Raw genomic sequence first — 16329 nt, 5'->3', positions numbered from 1 at the left:
GGAAAAGAACTGTAAAAAGAAAATGTGTCCTTAAATGAAGAGAGCTGACATGCACCTGTTAGTTTTTTTTTTTTTTTATTGAATTATTATGTACCTGATGAGCTTTCAAACTTTTGCATTGAAAACATACCTCAAGGTCTCTTCCTGTTTTCTCCATTCAGGATCCGGAGTCAGTAAAGGCTGCTACTCTCCTGGCATTGTAGAGAATACAGATAACACAAAGATTAAATGTTTGCCATTAACAAATAAATTCATAAAGTAGGGATGCAACAATACATTTTTCAAACTGATATGATACAGATCCTTGAATCTGAGTATTTACCGTTACCAAGTACCAATGCTGATACTTCTACCACACAGAAAATTGAATGAATTTGAAGGCAGGTTTTATTTTTGTGTGTGTGTTTGTTACAAATAATAATGGTGAATAAGATTTTTTTTAAATATATATATTAATAGAAATGAAATTTCTAAATTTGGGTGAAAAATAAACATTTTCTGTTAAATTTTTACCGATTTTCCACACTTCAAGTATCTGTTCATGGTATTGGTTAACAAAAGATATGGATAAGATTCCATTTGAACCGTATGGGCCTGGAACCAGTATCGGTGCATCCCTATCATGAAGTAGCCTAAGAATGAGGCTGCTTTTAGATGATCTTGCCAAAGAACGCACTTGGCCATTGAACAAGGCCAGAAAAACTTGTCATTTCTTTAGTGTCAACCTAAATATGGCTTGGTAGAGATCATCTCCAAAACCATCAGGGCGAAGTGAGTCCAGAAAGAGTATCTGTCTGTCAGTTACCAATATAGCCTGAAATGGACGTGTTATCATCATCCATGAAAAGACGACATGACAACCTCCATTATTTTCTATGAGATGAAAAAACACAGAGCAAGAAAGACAAAGGGCACTCACACAGAGCAGATAATGGTCAGCTTCACCTGCCTGCCTGCTTCAAGCTGGAAAAAGCAGGATGTCCTTGGACCTAAAGTTTTCCTACAGGTATTGGTACAAATGAGTAAAAATACACACAGAGGAGAAAAATCAACAAAAAACGTACCGGCAAGCAACGAAGCAGGTTGACTTGTGGATCCTTCCCGGTGGCCACGATGTAGAGATCAGCAATGTGAACATCTTTTCCCTAAAGGAAACACACACACACACAAACCCAGCCCAAAACCAGCCGACCGCTGCCTCCTCATTTCCTCCTCCTCCTGGGACCTTTAGGGAGCACTCAGCACACGCAGGTAAACCATGCACTGTCACAAAATCTCCCAGCATCACAGGCCCTCTCCCGACACTGAAATATCTCCTCATTTCTGTTGTTTTTCCCTTATCTGTCCCATCCTTTTTGGTCCGATTGGCCATATCTCCAGAACCGAAAAGGCCATCGCCGCACGCACTTCACCACAGCATCCGCCAGCCACCAAAACCCCCGCCTAGACACCAACACCAGCCCTCTACACCAATTAGTTTTCCAGTTATTCCACTTTTGTCCCATCCTCTCCTGGCTTTTGCCCCATAACCCCTAACCTAACCTAACCCTAATAATGAATTCTTCACAGAACATGATGTAAAATAACAATTTTCAAACAGTAACAACAGTAACAAAACATCACTTTTGTGTAACATGAAAAAAAAGAACAACATACTACAAATCACACATCTTTTACACATTTTCATCAGAACATGACTTCAACATGCACTTGATTGGTGGATTAAGTAACACCGTTCATTTACGTCTTCTTTTTGGACACCAACTCCCTTCTTTTATGGACAAATGCCTGGTATGACCGGGCGCCCATGCCTGCAGCCTTGCACATACTGACGGTATATATCATTGACCCTGACTGAAGGGTCTGTCTTCACAAACAACAGCTCCTCTTCTGACCACTGCCTACTGACACTGGCTGGCATGAACACAGCTCTTGTAATCACAGTGTCAGGTTCTTCATCCTCTAGCTCGACGGGAACTTCCACGGGATCCTGTTCCAGTAGGAGTGTTGGAGGCTTCTTCTTTGAAGTTACTGGATGGTGCACCATCCGATATGGAATGTCATAGTGCAGCTTGTACAAAGTGAATCCAAAGGTTCTGTCACAAACGGATGTCGACATGATCTTCCACTTCTGAAGGTCCGCTTGGCTGACCTTGAGCACCATTAGCAGATCCTTGATCTTGTCATAGCATACAAAATCACGGTTCATGAGGAGACCTACTGAACTGGAACCCGTTTCAGGACGTGGATCAACCATGGCATGCCATGTTCGCGGTACTTTTCCAGATTGCAAGCATAGCAAATCGAGCAGCGCTCCATTTCCATGGCTATGTCTCCTACCAAGGCTGACGAACGTGCCTCAATTGAAGGCTCTTTGTCGTCATTGTGGACTTAAGTTCCAGGTTGCCCAGCGAGTTCCTCTGAGATCTCGAAATTTAAGGTCAGGAAACCACCTCAGCTTCATTTCCAGGAAGCCAGACTTCAGGCACTCTGAAACATCTTTGATGAGCTTCCTGGCCCTGGAAAAGGTGAATGGATTTGTAAAGGACTCCCTTGTAGCGAGGTTCTCAACTAATGATGATGTGTCCCTTCAAAGTCTCAGGGCACTTAGTTGCTTGGAGCTCAGTAAGAGGGATCTTTTCATTCCTACGGAAAATATTTTGCAGCAAGAGGAGAACGAGTGAAGGGTCAAGTACTGACGGCTTACATTCCATGTTGCATGTGAGGGAGAAGAGCCGTTGGACTTGCAGAACCTGTAGGTTGTGCTTGGTCCAGTGTGATAAAGGTGGAGGTGTGTTGTCAATTGCTGCCCCTGTGGCAGGACCAAGCGCCATGAAGCCCCGGATATGCGTGGCACTGAAATCGTGGTGAGAACTTGTGCCCAGGGCTGAAGAATAGACAATATCAAGGTTGGACAAGGGGTTTCCATGAAATGCCTCTTCAAGCGCTATCTCCAGCTGAAAGGCTCTCCAGACTGGAAGGAAACCGCCCTTGCCCCTGTACTGTTTACACAGATCCCAGAGCTCCTCGACCATGTGGGAGAGACATTTTGACAGGATGAACTGCAGACTGGACTCATCTTCCTCCCACGTGAAAGGTACCACCAAGGGGAGTTCATCCAATAGCTTCTGGATGTGAAGAATGCGGAAGAAAGAGTGAGCCTGGATAGGTTCCTTGAGTACTCCCAATTCATGTTGATCCAGCACCTGGACCATCTCCATGCGCAAGGAAAATGGGCATATGCACTTCTGGGCAAGGTCCCGCATGTGTACATAGTAGTCCTCCGCACGGGTATCAAGAGCTTTCACATAGTTGGGGTGGCTGAGCCACCATTGACTATCAACCCACTGATAGGGTGGCGAAACGTGGACTTGTAGTGGGTGTGGGGGCTGTCCACGTGTCCAGTGACAAAGGGCGGTGTGGCAATTTGGGTCAAAAGTGGATCGATGTACAACTCATGTTGGTCCAACTCCGTCTGCATGTTTGCACACTCATGCATGGACATGGCGGTAAACAACCAAGTCCTGTAACCCCGCTCTGGACCAAAACAATTGCATGTTTGGGTCTTCTGGTGTCAGACTGCATGCCACATGGAGAGAACAACCAATGATGTTGTCAAAGTCCGTGATTTTGGACAAGATCAGAGGTTCACGTGACTTCTGAAACACAACAATCTTGCATTACATGATATTTTCTTTGCGGTACATTAGCTAAAGTATATACTTACAGTAGATTCCATGGAGTGTTCCAAACCCAGGCTCCAGAAGTCTTCCCGAGTCAGGCAGATATTGTCATCCTTCCCTAGGAGTTCTCCTGGAGGTAGGTTTTGGTCCAAAACATATTCGAGCTAAATGAAAAGAGCACATCATGTGAATTTGCTTCACAATATTATAGAAAATAATAAAGAAAACGAATGAAAGGGAAAAATACCAAATAAGGCTGGAATTACTCTCATGCTTCAGCAATTCTAAAACCATCAACGACTTTGACTTACAAAGATTTAACATGACTGCACAGAAATGTGCCTTACCAGACTGGACTGAAGAGGTTTCAAGTCTTTCTGCCACTTTGCTCCTGGACTGGCATACTGATGATCAATCTGCCATTCCACAGTCTGCCATCTACTAGCTCCACTGTGAGACTTTTTGGCACAATCTCCCATCCAGTCCAGAATTTTAGGAGATTTGTCAGCTGACTTGGTGTTGCTGTGAAGAAAAAGAAAGTGTATAGTTAAGCATTGAGCTTTGAAATAAATATGAGGTTTAACAACCTTGAAGAAATCCAAACAAAATATATTTTTAACATTGCAATAATATTGGCTCTGATCAGCTCATATTGGCATTCCCCTCCTGCAAAATGGCAAACCTACAATTTAGAATATAATGCCTCATGGAGCCTGTGATTCTGCATTTAGTTTGAAGAGGACAGTCATCATCTTCATCTTCAGGCCACATAATCTGCTGAAGAAGGACCTGTAACAGAACATCCATAAAATATACCCCAAAAATACTGCTGCACATTGTGAAACCAAATAATGTCTTGCTCAACATAACTTGAGAGTGTATACGAGAAGCAGAAGAAGCAGAGGGAAGATCCCGTTTAACTTATGCTATCTGTTTAAGCTTAGATAGTATTTGTAAAGATATAGACCATATCCTTTTCTGAAAGTGTGGATATAATCTCGCCTGTATGGATGCATTTACACCTAAATTTCCCCAACAAAGGATGTTTTAATTCACCACTATTCCAGTGAAACACGAGTCTCCCATCTTCCTGCTACCGGTCTCGAGTTTTTGTTCACCAAAGCACACACCAACTTCATACTGACGGACAGATCACTGCCCTATTCCCGCCTTGTCTGACCGTGTTTTGTGGCTTTGGTTCACTTCACTTCACCTCACTCTTCCCCATTCTTGTCATTAAATCAGGCCGTTCTGCAACCATGGCAGCCATTCACTCTATGGCTTTATTCATGGTGTATTTTACCCCTTCACTAAATGCCGTTCTTGTTTCCAACATTATATTTGCAGTTTTCGGCTATCTATCAATATCTGCGAAGTATGGTTTTGTACAGAGTATCCTATTTTCTAAAGCACAGCATGTAAAGGTTAGCTTGGTTAGCAGGATGCTAGCATGTAGCGCTTAGTGAGACACGCCTCAGACAAGTTGCGCAAAGACCCCTTCTGTGTACTTTATACGTGAGCAACGGATTTAAATAAAATTAACCTTTCAAAAGACAAACTTGAAGATAAAAAAAACAATATACTTACCGGAGAACCGCCAGGGTTTGCCGCTGCCATCTTGCCACTCCTAAATTCAAAACTGCCTCTGCAGACAGGTCAGGCAGGGGAGGCGTGGAAATTGTCTTTGAGTTAGTCAAACGTTTTCTTCAGTTCGAGTAGATGATAAAATAAAATAAAAATGAATGGGATTTTAAGTAGGACTAGGCGTTATGTAATGATCTCTATTTAGGAGAAAATCCTAATCGCTCACCTTTAAACAGCTCTCTTTTAGGAGACACACTGCTGGCTAACAGTGTCATGTGATCAAATATTGAATTTGGTGAATTGTTTGCAGGTGAATATTTGATGGTGAATTTTTTGCAGGGAAATTTGGAGGATAAAAATTCAGTGTTATAAATTCAATGTCTAAAAATAGTTGAATTTTGATGATACTATATTTCTTCCATAGCTAACCTATAATTTCCTTTGGGATTAATAAAGTATTCTGCTTCTGATTCTATCATTTCATTTGCGGATTTTTCAGCTACTGCAGTAAATCTTGTCGATATTCAATTTGTGGGTAATCTATTATTTTCTTTCGCAACTTCTAAAAGTTTGACTTAAGGGAGCAGAATATCAGAAAACCCTCTCTATAGTTTTTATTCCTTTTTGGCCTTCATTAATAGAAGATTATATTAGCTTAGTGTCCCTATAAAAGTGTCCCTAACAGAAAATTTAGACAGCTGTATTTAGGGCTGCACGATTTTGCATAAAATGAGAATCACGATTTTTTTTCCCAATATAAATATTTCTTGCACTTATTACCTGCACATCAACTTCATAACAGTTGAGACTGAACATAAACAATAAATGTCTCACATTTTGTCGTTGCCGCAAAATGTTGTACTGCTTGTAATTCTGTCTCCACCGTTGCTCGATACTGCGAGCAGGTAGTGGAACCTGGAAAAATAGTTGCGGGACGGCACTGTGTAGCGTTTGTCTAAGGTGTTGATCATTTTCCTAAATCCCTCGTTTTGCACAGTGTTGATGGGAGCCATTGATAAGTAATAGCCTCCGTAATTTCTTTGTGCCTGCGGGAGTTCGACAGGTATGGGGAGGCGCTGTATAAGGTTCCCGTTATTGATGTTTGGGTGGTTGACAAGGATGGATTTTCTCCTGTCACTTTCTTGGCTTTTACAGCTTCATCATCTCTCACGTGCTCTCCGTTGTTTTTTCCCTGCCAGCTGGCTTCTGTATCATGTGGTATAAGGCTCCGCCCTTGTCATTTGTTGAGCAGGAAGAGCGAGCGCTTGTTTTCATGCAGATTATGTCCCGGATGAAAATGTGGTACAATCATCGTTTTGTTTTTTTAAATCGTTGTCCTTTGGAAATGAGACCGCACATAAGTATGAATTGAGATTGCGATTTTCTAACGATTAATTGTGCAGCCCTAGCTGTATTATTAAATTACCTTCACAAGAATCAAACACATAACATTTTTATTGCTTTGTAGTAAAGATAAAAGCAAATGACTGATCTATCATCATTTCTCTGTCAAGTAAGCTGAGTAGAAACAAGTTCAGTTTGCTGATGACCATATACACATTTACAAGTTTAAGGACATACTGTTAAGACTTTATATTAATAATTGTTAATAGAATCCGGATTTCTTGTTTTCCCCATGAGCTTCACTCCATTCATTGATCCTGTCTGCAACTCTTGGTGCCACTGGGTGCTTTGGACCCAGTGGACTCCTGGTTGGTTCCTGTTGTGGGATCTCTTGAGAAGAGAATCCCCTCCTTTTCAACGTCTGTGTTGGCGTGGAGCGAACAAACCTCCGACCGGTGGATCTAGTTGTCACTGCCTTGGAAGTTCCTGACCCAGTTCCTCTCAGGTTGGGTTTAATTAATGCCAGATCAGTAAAAATAAGACCTTCATGTAGAAGGAATTTTTCTCTTCCCATGTGTTGGAATTTCTTTGAGTGAAACTTGGATTCCATCCGGTGAGTTAAGTGTCTTTTCTGAATTACTGGCTGTGCCTATTTTAGTGTTCCGAGAGTTTCTGGCCACGGTGGAGGGCTAGCTGTTATTTTTAAGGCACATCTTGACTTTAAGCAGCTATCCCCATCGATACACCACAGCAGTTTTGAACTTTGTTTGTGCAAACTTGGCCACTCGCCTTCTCTGTTGTGTGCGATTGTTTATCGGTTATGCAGTAATTTTTCTAACAGACACATCCTGAAGTTTGCTGATGACACACTGATCGTCAGTCTTTATGTGAGGGATGAGTCAGGCCATGGGCTGGTTGTAGATGATTTTGTGGATTGGTGTGATGAGTCCTTCCTTTCACTAAATGTGTCAAAAACTAAAGACATGGTTATTGATTTTAGGAAGTCCTCTTGCTCATCACCTACTATCAATAAAGATGCTGATATTGGGATTGTGGAGAGTTACAAATATCTAGGTGTGGTACTTGACCATAAACTGTGTTTTGAATCTCATGCTGATGCCACTACCAAAAAAGTTAAACAAAGACTGTTCTTTTTAAGGAAAATTAGATCTTTTAACATCTCATCTGAGATGTTGTCTGCCCCTGCGACCTGGCCCCGGATAAAGATGGATGGACTATATACAATAGAATAAAATAATATACACAATAGGCTAAAAATAGAATACAAATGCTATATACAACTGAGTAAAAATACAACTTTGTCATTAAAAGAGTATTGCACTTAATCTTATTGTACGTGTCATTAAACATGAATATAAAATATACAAGAATCAAATTATGTGTGTGGTAATTTTTTGCATAGTTAAACATTGGAATTATAAATGAATTTTGTTATAAAGTTTAAGATTTAAATTTTACCTTTCCTTTTGTAAAATCTTATGTCTACTGGATAGACCCAACCCCTATTATTAATTGTATACAACATATTGATGTAGTACCAATGACATGATTTATTGGCCTTTTTACAGACAAATTTTTTTTACTCTGGTCCAAGTCAGTTGACACCCGTAAACTTGTAGCTTTTTTCAGTGGTTTGATTTGTTTTCACAAAGATAAAATTCTAAGTGACACCAAGCTACCAAAAAGCTAACAACAAACCATGTGAGATGGTTCAGTCTACTTATTGGTCAGATGCGTCTGCAGCAGGAGCAACAAAAGTAAATACAGGAAGAAGGTGCTGTGTCCTGGACTGTTGGGGAACATGGAGAATTTATGTTAATTCCAGGGTTAGTTGCTAGCCCATGCAGACATGTTTGCACATTTGTGTTACTTTCCTGTACTGAAAACCCAAAGCATACAAGGCTACAGGACAAGGCTGGATGAATTAATGTATTTTTTTGTTTGTTTGTTTTACACCAAAGCCATGATGTATTCCCAACTAAACTCTGACTATTACTAAGCATCAGCAGGCTATATTTATCTATTCCTCTGTTCCTCTGTGCAGTGGTGTCTATGCTTTTGAATATTTAGCAATTGAGATGTTTTTTCTTTTATCCCTCAACCCTTTAGAGAGAAGTAAATTTCCACTCAGCTGTGTGTGTTAGAAATGGAAATACTTGTGGTGAGTAATAAACCACGAGTAAATTTAGTCTTTAGTGGTTGAAGTAGTCGAAAGCCCCAGTGAGTAAGCCTTTTCTGAGAAAAAGTAGGAGGATGTAGTGATCTAAACTGAAAGTTTAACTACACTTGTAGCAGCTTTGCTAGTTCAAAACTCGTTATTTACATTTATTTTCATTTTGAAAATGCGAATATGAATGATGCATGAGTCAATTATACTATGGTTTGCCTTTTACATTTATTTTCATTTTGAAAATGTGAATATGAATGATGCATGAGTCAATTATACTATGGTTTGCCTTTTTTGTGGAGTTAAATAAAGAATTATACCTGAAAGGTCAATACCTTTCTATAGACTTTAATGCCATCATATTTGTTATTGAAAACAGAGACCTGTTTAGTGCCTCTGTGTTTCTGGTGGTGGTCAGAGGGCCCGGTGGCGCCAGTGTCTGGCAGCCTCGCCTCTGTCAGTGCGCCCCAGGGTGGCTGTGGCTACATTGTAGCTTGCCATCACCAGTGTGTGAATGTGTGTGTGAATGGGTGGATGACAGGTTGTGTAAAGCGCTTTGGGGTCCTTAGGGACTAGAAAAGCGCTATACAAATACAGGCCATTTACCATTTACCATTCCTGTGTGATCCAAATAGTTCCTGCTTCAAGCAATGTTCTGAAAATGCAGAATCTGGGGACGAGGGGGACGACTTGCCTCCCCTTTCAGTTAGTGATTACAGTTAGATTTAAATCTTCATGTTTTTGTTGCATATTTTAGTATACTCTTGTAATTTTCTTGCAAAATCTTCATTTACATGTTAGGACCTTTACTATTCTATTGCTTCATGTCTTATATTGATACTCATGTGTCTTTTGTGCCCTTCCTTAAGTCTCACTTCCACCTGTCTAGTTGTCAAAGAAGATAATTTGTCTCAGCTGTGTCTTATTGCCCACATGTCTCTCCTCTACCCTAATGACTTTTCGCTGCATCTTCATGGTGTGTTCCTGCATGAGTCAAAAGTCCAAATTTCTGAGTTCCCAATCTGAATTTGAATCTGGAAGGCCCCTTCTATTTGGATTTTATACTAACTAATAACAATCCAATATAAATAACAGTAAAACTGTGATTTTTAAAAAAAAATCTATGCTGCCCTGCCTATTTGTGATTTGTTAATAAATAAGCCACACAGAGTACCAGCAGACTTCGACTTAACTACTGGGATGTAAAAGAAATGTAAACTCAGGAATTACATCACTCCCAAGTTCAGTATTCAGACTTTGAGGTATCTGAAACTCAGTAATAGTCATACTCGTCATTTGTCTTCTGTCAGTTTTTGTTTGTGGTGCCTTGTGTGTCTGGAAGGCTTTCTACTTTTAAATTCTGCTGTTTGCTCCCTGTTTCTGAAGTTTCATAGAATTCTTCTACTTCACCTAAATAAAAGTTTCCTTTTTTTAAAAATTCCATTTTGCTTTGAGAGCACTTAGCTCAGAACAAACTGGCCCATTGCAGCACTGAAGACTGTGATTATTGACTGTATATAAAAGATAGAAGGAGTTTATGGTTTTGAAATATCTAACTAATATGAAAGTAAATTAACTTGTATTCCATGTAAGGGTCAACAGGGGATGACTTTCCTGGTTTCAAAGAGTAGTCTGATCATGAATAAATTTCTTTATGACCTAGTTTGACCTCAGTAAACACATTCCTTATGAATTTATTGTCTCAGTTGATAGATACAATATGATGTGTATTTTATAAAAAGTATTAGGAAACATTTTTTGAAAATTAGTTTTTGTATCATTGTAATTATATTTGGGGAGAGGGAGGTGTGGGCCTCTTTGCTTAGGCTGCTGCTCCCGCGACCCGGCCTCGGATAAAGCGGATGAAGATGGATGGATGTAATTATATTATAAAAACATTATCATAGTTAGGCCACAGAAGCCAGCTCAAGGCTGGATCCAGGGCTCTTGGAAATAGTTTTAAACATGAATAAAGGGCACTAGACCCTGAAAATAAAGGGTCTGTTCTTTAAAGATAAACGTCGCTCCAGTCTGAAAGCGAATGTATTTAAGTGGGGGGTGGAGTGTAAAGTATGTTGCCCCAGCTTCCTTGTTCAAAACAGACTCAGCAGATTGTATACAGTGGTTCAACTATAAGCAGTCCTGAGGCAAGTAAATGTGATTTTTTTCCTTTCATATGCATATTTTTTCTATTTGAAGAGGAAAACATTAATAGGGAAAGTGTTTCACAATCAGGACAAGTCTGTGTCATCAGATATCCTACTGAAATTAAGGAACAGTCACGATCCTGGGTCTTTTGACCCAGCGTTTTGAGTTTTCATTTATTTTGATGTTATGGTTGTTTAAGTTCGTTAGCTTATCTAAGTTCATTTACTTATTAGTTTCCCCTTGTGTTTTCAACCCCTGTGAAGTCTCCCTTACCCTTCATGTGTTTCATGTCTGCGTGTCTTATGTTGTCAAGTTCATGTTGTCATGTCTGTCATACAGTCGGCCTCTGCCAGAGGAATATCAGTAACTGATATTTTCAACTCACTAGAAATGGTTTTGATGCAATGTTTGATCTAAGAAGATACAATTAAGGTTTATTTTATCCTCTGTTTCACGCAAGTACAGATGGCTAACATTCAACTCTAATGACTAACTTTTGGTTTAATAAACATTCAACTCTAATGACTAACTTTTGGTTTAATAAACCATTCTCCAAACATTTGTATCTATTCATGGAGAAGTCACTTGGATGAGTGATGAAATGCTTCTCCCACTAAGAACGTTATGTCCAGATGAACAGAATCAACTTTTTGGGATTCCATTACCTGGATGATTGAGCATGCATCAAGACATTTGTATCTGTAATTTCACCTCTGCTCAAGAGCAGTACTAACTTTGTCCCTTTTTTAGTCTTATTTATTTTATAAGATAAATAATGGACAATTTATTTATAGCATCTCCATCACTGAAGAGTGAACACAGATGGAGCCTGTTGAAGTGATAATGTGGATTGACGTCTGTGTCTGCCTTCCTTTGACCATACTGATCATCTATTGTATGTGCTGTGCGGTATGTATGTATGCAATTACGTCCATCTCTATCAGTATTTGAAGATTTAACAAATCAACTAACCTGTACTGCTAGTTAAGTATTCACTGTGCTTTTTGGATTTAGCCAACCGCATTTAGCAAGATATAAAGAGCTATTGCACACATAAGGATTCCCAAACCCCTAGACACTATAGTGAGTTAATGTAATCAGAATCATGAGTTTAAACATAAATTAATGTTGCCTACCTTGGCTGTAACCCATCATTACTAGTAATCATTACAAATACTACAAAGTCTAGCAGACCTAGAATGACAATAAAATCAGACAAGGTTGTCTGTGGGAAAAGAAAGCTGATGCATCTGCATCACTGGCTTTCTCCTTGGGGTGGCACTGACTTCCTGTTCCTGTTGCAACACACAGTTGTGTTTTTGTGTATCTTGTCTGTTTAATTAAAAACTTTGATAATGTCTTATTTCATAGTCCAGTCTTTATGTGCTTTAGCCAAGCATGCTCTGTTGATTCACTCATGAATTATATTCACAGTATTCACTCACTGTGTCTTTAGCTTAGCTTAGCTTGTAGCCAACTCACTAGCAGCATGTGCTCTTCAGCTGCCCTTCCCTCACTTTCCTGCTCATTGTGTAAGATATTTGGTTACTCCTCGGCCTCCTTTAGTGACAATGATACTAGCCTTTGCAGATCTGGAGGCCCGGATTACTGGAGACCTGGCTTCACAGTAGGGCTGCTCAATTAATCGAATTTTAATCACGATTACGATCTGGGCCTTCAACGATCATTAAAAATGACTGAGCCGATTATTAGCCCCTCCCTCATTTATCCGCGACACCTTAAAGGCCGGTCTGTGAAAATATTGTCGGGCATAAACCGGTCCGTGGCTAAAACCTGCAGGACACCAGCCCTCAAGGCCTGGAGTTCGACACCCCTGCTGTAGACTGTGCAGCCTCATTAGCTCTGATTCTATCCAGAGTTGCAGTCAATGACCCACAATAATTATTTTATTGTGGGTGATTTTAAATGGTAAATGGTAAATGGCCTGCATTTGTATAGCGCTTTTCTAGTCCCTAAGGACCCCAAAGCGCTTCACACTACATTCAGTCATTCACCCATTCACACACACATTCACACACTGGCGATGGCAAGCTACATTGTAGCCACAGCTGCCCTGGGGCGCACTGACAGAGGCGAGGCTGCCGGACACTGGCGCCACCGGGCCCTCTGACCACCACCAGTAGGCAAACATGGGGTTAGTATCTTGCCCAAGGATATTTGGCATGCAGCCAGGAGGCAGCCTGGGATCGAACCACCGACCTTCTGATTAGTGGCTGACCTGCTCTGCCACCTGAGCTACATTTTAACATTTATGTAGATCAGGGCTGGGCAACTGCAAGCCTCAAGGGCCGGTATCCTCCACGTTTTAGATCTCACCTTGGGTCAACACACCTGAATCAAATGATTAGTTCATTACCAGGCCTCTGGAGAACGTCAGGACATGTTGAGGAGGTAATTTATCTATTTAAATCAGCTGTGTTGGATCAAGAACACATCTTGATGCAGGACACTGGCTATTGAGGCTTGGAGCTGCCCACCACTGATGTAGATGCTAAAAATGACAGCCTCAACATGGCATTTAATCTGGGCGATCGTGGCTCAAGAGTTGGGAGTTCGCCTTGTAATCGGAAGGTTGCCGGTTCGAGCCCCGGCTTGGACAGTCTCGGTCGTTGTGTCCTTGGGCAAGACACTTCACCCGTTGCCTACTGGTGGTGGTCAGAGGGCCCGGTGGCGCCAGTGTCCGGCAGCCTCGCCTCTGTCAGTGCGCCCCAGGGTGGCTGTGGCTACAATGTAGCTTGCCATCACCAGTGTGTGAATGTGTGTGTGAATGGGTGGATGACTGGATATGTAAAGCGCTTTGGGGTCCTTAGGGACTAGTAAAGCGCTATATAAATACAGGCCATATACCATTATTACAGCGGTCTCCAACCTTTTTTGCGCCACGGACCGGTTTATGCCTGACAATATTTACATGGACCGGCCTTTAAGGTGTCGCGGATAAATACAACATAATAAAACTAGTACCGGTACTGAAAAAAAGAAGATTTATTCATAACACACGTGAAAAGACCCAGGAAAACAGAGTTAACGATAAAAACGATAACAAAATAACGCTGAAAACCGATAAAAACCCTGAAAACTATAAATTTCACACCTGAGCCTCAACTCTTGTGGCCCGGTACCGGTCCGAGGCCCGGGGGTTGGGGACCGCTGTATTATTAGACTCAGTTGGCTTTGTTGAAAATAAAAGAACCTACCCAGCACATTCTCGATTTAGTTTTAAAGGTCTGTCGAGCCAGTGGTTATGATTTGGTTATTGATATTCTTTGATTTAAGGTTTCTATTATTTAGTTCCACCTTGTGTTCTGTCTGCTAGCCTGCCTGTCTATTTTACTTTATTTGTATTCCCAGTTTAGATAGTGTTGGTTTTTCAGGTGTTCAGCAAGAAAGCTGTTTTTTTAGTTTACAGTTTGCCTCCTGGAGTCTGCATTTTGGGTCCTCCATTCCCGCCTGCTGCACACAGCTCTGGACAGTAACCTTTAAATCCTTAAACCTTATATAGTGTTTAGTTATATGTCCTTATTAATGAGTAGGAAGGGGGAAATATAAAAAAGCCTTTGGAACAATAATTTTTATTTATCAAGGTAAAAAGGACTCTTGGTCCACTTTCCTTTGCAGAGACACTAGACACTGAATACAGTAAGGCAAAATATATAGTTATATAAAAAATGGCTTATTATTGTAAATCTCATATTTTCTGCAGAGACGAAGGGATCCAGGCCCTGCCCCCTATTACATACACATCCTGGTTTCCAATCTAATCCAGCTCTGTGCTCCAGTTCTTTGGCTGGCTAAACTGGAAGACCATCATCAGCCCACCGGTGTCTCTGCAGTGTTTGTCTTCTTCGGTGTTACAACTAGTCTCAACTTCAAAACCTGCATTGTTCTGGAAAGGTATTTATCTTTCATATATCTTTCAATGCAAGTATACTACATTTTATTGTGACTTGAAGCATCCTTACAGTCAAACTATTGTCTACCGCATCAATCAGAATACTGTCTGTTTTGTGTTGCAGGTATTTTTTCATCACCTGTCCAATGTTGAACTTCATAAGACAAACTAAAGGTTCTATTTTGGTCTCTGTTCTGGTCTGGACCGTGTGTGTTATCACTATCTCTCTTGCAATATTACTACCCCAACATGAACGCATCTATCTTTTTACCTTCTACCCTGCCCCTCTGTTCATTCTTTGTTTAGCTGGGACCCTCAAAGCTCTGCCTGCTGCCACCTCAGTTCCTGCTGAGGAAAAACGAAGAATTATAGGAACTTTGTTTCTGTTGCACCTGAATTACTTTGTGTTGGTCTTGCCTGCAGTAATTCTATTATCTTTTGTCAGAAATGTAAGTTTGGCCATGATCCTGCTCAGTCCTTTTGTGGACTTGATGCTATTTTGTTTCATGCAGAAAGGACCTGTTGACAGTTTGCTGTCATGTCTGTGCTGCTGCAGTATGAACAACACTGCAGCAGATGTTAGCAGCAGATCACCAGTTTAACTGATTTTAGCAGAAACAGGTGGGCTTGTGTTGGCAAAAACAAAGTGAGAATGAAGAGGGGAACATGTGATGGGACAGATGCAGAGAAATTTAAAAATAAAGATGGACTATGTGCACATAAACACACAGAGGAATGCAAACACAGAGTGTGTAAACAGTTGATGGAAATGTCATGTATATGTTTTATATATTTTTGGCTTATTTCATCATCTTCAAAACATTTATTTCATTAAATCTTTAAATGTCCACAGCATCTATACATATCTGCACAATTTCTTTTACAATTTCTGAATTTGATTCAAGAATCTTTTACAATCTCTACATAATTTTAGTTTTACTTTTATGATAGTTTGTTTCTGTCAAACCCTTTTTTTTCTCATTTTGCACATTTGTGACTTGACCAAATCCAGTAGCTCCTTTAGATCCCCCCCTGAACAGCAAGTAAATATTTGTGTCAGCTACAAACAATAATTTTAATACATCTTTTACTACTTTATCTAAATTCATGGTCACATGGTAAGAGAAGATAAAGAGTTCTAAAATCCTGTAAAGAAATGTGGCTTAGTTTTCTGTACTGACAATGTGGCACATTATAACATGATCCTTGTCCAATACATTTTTACATGACCTTCATGTATGCTTTTTATTCATACAAACATATTTATTAAAAGGTACAAAAATGAGTTATGTTTGTCTATTTGCTGCTGTGATGTACATGGATATCAAGGGTTTTTTTTAAGTGCTGTATAAGTCACCTAATAATAACAATAACAGTAATGGAGCTTTTCCATGCATCCCAACACAGTGGTTGTATTTCATTTCACTCTAAATTGGGATATAAATATTGAAACATTTGAACATTTATTT

General features: G+C 40.3%; 1 protein-coding gene and 1 pseudogene across 1 annotated transcript; one reads left to right on the top strand and one right to left on the bottom strand.

Annotated features, from left to right (window-relative positions):
- Positions 1-1740: 1740 nt before the first annotated feature.
- LOC147315797 (uncharacterized) lies at positions 1741-5300 on the bottom strand (annotated as a pseudogene).
- Positions 5301-11769: 6469 nt separating this feature from the next.
- On the top strand, positions 11770-15821 carry LOC147315796 (uncharacterized). The gene is made up of 3 exons (XM_086258757.1): positions 11770-11856; positions 14672-14862; positions 14985-15821. Exons 1-3 carry the CDS (start codon positions 11770-11772, stop codon positions 15460-15462), a joined length of 756 nt encoding a protein of 251 aa, XP_086114883.1. The 3' UTR covers positions 15463-15821.
- Positions 15822-16329: the final 508 nt, after the last annotated feature.

Source organism: Aulonocara sp. 'chitande type north' Nkhata Bay, linkage group LG13, assembly GCF_057382095.1.
Source record: "Aulonocara sp. 'chitande type north' Nkhata Bay isolate Kocher_YH1m ecotype deep benthic linkage group LG13, A_spYH_male_GT1.1, whole genome shotgun sequence".
Classification (NCBI taxonomy): Eukaryota; Metazoa; Chordata; class Actinopteri; order Cichliformes; family Cichlidae; genus Aulonocara; species Aulonocara sp. 'chitande type north' Nkhata Bay.
Note: the sequence above shows the minus strand (reverse complement) of the source record. Positions and strands in the feature narration are given on the sequence as shown.